Source organism: Austrofundulus limnaeus, unplaced genomic scaffold, assembly GCF_001266775.1.
Source record: "Austrofundulus limnaeus strain Quisiro unplaced genomic scaffold, Austrofundulus_limnaeus-1.0 Scaffold22, whole genome shotgun sequence".
Lineage (NCBI taxonomy): Eukaryota > Metazoa > Chordata > Actinopteri > Cyprinodontiformes > Rivulidae > Austrofundulus > Austrofundulus limnaeus.
The window spans coordinates 78,315-82,452 of record NW_013952424.1 but is presented as its reverse complement, the minus strand read 5'-3'; the positions used below and the strand labels follow the sequence as shown (position 1 = coordinate 82,452).

Sequence of the window (4,138 nt, the reverse complement as noted above, 5' to 3'; positions counted from 1 at the left end):
ACTCGTCTCAGAGGACACTCGTCTCTGAAGACGCTCCTCTCCAGAGGACACTCGTCTCAGAGGACACTCGTCTCAGTGGACACTCGTCTCAGAGGACACTCGTCTCTGAAGACGCTCCTCTCCAGAGGACACTCGTCTCAGAGGACACTCGTCTCAGTGGACACTCGTCTCAGAGGACACTCGTCTCTGAAGACGCTCCTCTCCAGAGGACACTCGTCTCAGAGGACACTCGTCTCAGTGGACACTCGTCTCAGAGGACACTCGTCTCTGAAGACGCTCCTCTCCAGAGGACACTCGTCTCAGAGGACACTCGTCTCAGTGGACACTCGTCTCAGAGGACACTCGTCTCTGAAGACGCTCCTCTCCAGAGGACACTCGTCTCAGAGGACACTCGTCTCAGAGAACAGAGGACACTCGTCTCAGAGAACAGAGGACACTCGTCTCAGAGGACACTCGTCTCAGAGAACAGAGGACACTCGTCTCAGAGGACTCTCGTCTCTAAAGACGTCTCAGAGGACACTCGTCTCAGAGGACACTCGTCTCTGAAGACGCTCCTCTCCAGAGGACACTCGTCTCAGAGGACACTCGTCTCAGAGGACACTCGTCTCAGAGAACAGAGGACACTCGTCTCAGAGGACACTCGTCTCAGAGAACAGAGGACACTCGTCTCAGAGGACTCTCGTCTCTAAAGACGTCTCAGAGGACACTCGTCTCAGAGGACACTCGTCTCTGAAGACGCTCCTCTCCAGAGGACACTCGTCTCAGAGAACAGAGGACACTCGTCTCAGAGGACACTCGTCTCAGAGAACAGAGGACACTCGTCTCAGAGGACACTCGTCTCAGAGAACAGAGGACACTCGTCTCAGAGGACTCTCGTCTCTAAAGACGTCTCAGAGGACACTCGTCTCAGAGGACACTCGTCTCTGAAGACGCTCCTCTCCAGAGGACACTCATCTCAGAGGACTCTCGTCTCTAAAGACGTCTCAGAGGACACTCGTCTCAGAGAACAGAGGACACTCGTCTCAGAGGACGTGTGTGGACAGACGTTTGAAGCCCTCAGCTGATACGTTACCCTGTACCCGTGGCTGCTGGACCTGGAGGAGGCAGTGCTGGTCTCAGCCTGGACCCTGCAGGACAGAAACACACCTGTCCTGAGTCACACACACCTGTTCTCAGGTAAATCATGGCGCTAACCGTTAGCCTCGTCGTACCACAGCGGCTCCCCGGTGTCGGGCTCGGACTCGTCGCTGCTGCCGTAGGGGTACATGGCGTCGTCGCTCAGGAAGTCGTTGGGTCGGCTGCTCCGCTGACACGGAGCCAGAGCGCCGCGCTCCACCTTGAAGACGCCGTCGTACAGCAGCTCGTACAAAATGGCTGCAGGAGACGCAAAGTCACGGTTAATAAACACTTTTTAAAGTTTAAAACACCTGAAAGACGTTTCTGTTTCCACTCACACTGACAAACACCAGAGTTCTTGATGCGGTTGATGGGATAAACGCTGTCGTAATGATTCCCATTCAGAAAACACAACTGCACCTGCAAACACAAACACACCTGTCAGTGTTTCACAACTTATTACAGTGCCTGTCACATGCATTTCCATCAAATACAAAAAGTCAAAGAAAATATATTTATATTTGACAAACTTGGCATTTTACCTGCTATGTCACATAACAGGCATTTTCCTTTAACCTTGGTTCAGCTAAAATGAAACAGGAAGTGACATCAAAGGGAAAGAGAAATAAACTCCATGTTTTTTTGTTTATTAAAATATTATTTGAACTCAGACTCTCATCTTTCTATGATAGTGATTTAAAAAATTAAAGAAACATCAGATTCTTCTCCACAGTTCGTGTTGTTAGCTTTTTAGCAACGCTCCGTTTACATTCAGACATTCCCCTTTGACATCACTTCCTGTTTCTTCACATGCAAACATCTCAACAACTGTTCATCTCAGTGGCGTGAAATGTGTTTTTACAATAAGTTGTCAGTGTTATCCTTCCAAAAATACATTCAATTTTATTACAAAAATTTGACGTCACAGGCACTTTAAAAGTCTCGTTTTACCATTTTTAACTTGTTCTAAAGAGATATCTGACGATTTTTCAACTTTCATCAGTATATTTATAATTAAACAATTATTTCTCTTCATCACATTAAATCAGGTTTTAAAACAAACAAAACTCCATTTTAAAGGAGAAAAAAAAACAACAAAAACTGTAAAATTATCGTTTATGTTCAAACATCACCTAAATCTTAAAATACAAGAAATTACTTTAATCCTATCAATTTATTTAATAAAACGGTTCAATAATCAGTAAAATCTTGTAGTCTTTTTTTAAAACAATATGTAAAGAAATACAGATTAAAATCCACAAGAAGTCTTTAAGGGCAGATTTTTTTTGAATAAACTAATAAAAAAGTTATTTTATTGTTCAAGCATCACAGGTACAACGTGAAGTTTTAGGTCCTTTAAAGGCACAGTGTGTAGGATTTGTTGTTTTCAGCGACATCTAGTGGTTGAGTGGTTGAATCATCCTCCCTGGTCCTCCCCCCACCCCCACCCCTGCTTCCAAACACGAAGGAGTTGCTACGGTGTCTCTCAACCGCGATGTCTACCAGCAGCTTCAGGGCTAGTGATGTTTCAAGTGGTAAGATTATGAGCTTTAATAAGTAAATTTAATAAGTAAAACATTTAATAAGTAAAACATTTTGTATTTTTGACCAAACTCTGAATAAAAAATAAAAATATAAAGTAAACATCTAATTCAATCATCTTTTAATGGTTTCAGTATTTAAAGTGGGACTGTTAATCCAGATTAAACCATCTGTAAAAACAATAAAAGGTTTTTTTTTCCTCACTTTGTCCTTAAAGTTGTTGTCTGTGATGTTGACGGCTGGTCTTCCAGGTTCCTGGAAGATCTGAAAATCCCTCCTAAAAAAGAACAACAACAACCATTTAAAACTGAACCAGAGTAAATAAACCACAAACATCTAAAACTATAATAAAACCTGAAAATACTGATTTTAGTCGTAGTAAAAGTAAAGAAAAATGTGTTCATAATGACATCCTTCAGTGATTCCAGTACCTAAAATAAAACATAAAATCTTTAATAATCTACCTTTAAATTAAAGCTGTTCTTGTTTCTCTGCTGGGGATTTAAAGCTGATAAAATCAGAATATTTTATCTTTTTATCATAAAACAAATGAACCTATTTCATGTTTAAAATAAACTGTTAAACATTTACTCACTTGTAGATGATGGCCAACGCGTTGATCTCCACCTCTCCCACCCATTGCTGGTGGAAGAAAAACACAAAGTTTAGTTTTGATAACTGATTTTAATGAACCGCAGCTGAAACAGGGTCGAAGGTTCACCTGCGGGTCCTGAAGCTTCAACAGATACTCCTCAAAGTTTCCTTCAATGAACTGGAAGAGAGGAAACAGCAGCGAGTTCAGAAACAACTCAGACCAGGAGGGTTCAAAACTCACAGAAGAACTAAGGAAAACATCTTAAAACATTAGCAAGGTAAACAGCAGGTTACAGGTTTTAATTCTCTTTAGGATTCAAGAAAATGTTAATCATGAAAACAAAGAAAATATATATTAAACTGTGGCTCTTTAGGAGTGCAGGAGACAAACAGCTGACTGCTGCCACCTAGTGGTCAGAGGCTAAACTACAACCAGAATGAACCACTGTGATGAACGTTTACATTTTAAATCCTAATTAAAAATCGATACTGTGCTTTAGAGAATCAATACAGTATTATACAATGAAATATTGTGATATTTTAGTGTTTTAATATTTTCTTACACCCCCAGTAAACAAACATTTGAACTAATTAAATCTCTCTAAAGCCTTTAGGCTTCAGATTTTGTTTCCAGATGAAACTGAAGGGCAACAATTAAAAACCAAACCATTGTGTTTGTTTGTTGACACAGAGCTGCCTGGAAATGTTTAATTTTATCTTTTTATTTTTGCTTTCATTTCCTCCGCACACAGAACTAAAACGCTGCTGGGTTGTCTGCAGTTTTCAGGTTCTTCCTGTTCAAGTTTCACCTGCTTTTACTTTCTGCTTCCACACATTTCAGACACAAATTATCAGAAATGAAAACATTTTCTATAGATATATATAT

At 41.0% G+C, this 4,138-nt stretch overlaps 1 protein-coding gene across 1 annotated transcript in view; it reads right to left on the bottom strand.

Moving 5' to 3' along the window:
• Positions 1-4,138, bottom strand: part of otud4 (OTU deubiquitinase 4) — an 18,395-nt gene that overhangs the window by 10,559 nt on the left and 3,698 nt on the right. Inside the window, exons 4-9 of the mRNA XM_014004085.1 lie at positions 3,380-3,430; positions 3,254-3,300; positions 2,863-2,935; positions 1,455-1,536; positions 1,212-1,374; positions 1,073-1,127 (exon numbers count right to left, since the gene is read on the bottom strand). Of these exons, the coding sequence (XP_013859539.1) occupies positions 1,073-1,127; positions 1,212-1,374; positions 1,455-1,536; positions 2,863-2,935; positions 3,254-3,300; positions 3,380-3,430 (471 nt within the window). The remainder of the gene's footprint in view (positions 1-1,072; positions 1,128-1,211; positions 1,375-1,454; positions 1,537-2,862; positions 2,936-3,253; positions 3,301-3,379; positions 3,431-4,138) is intronic.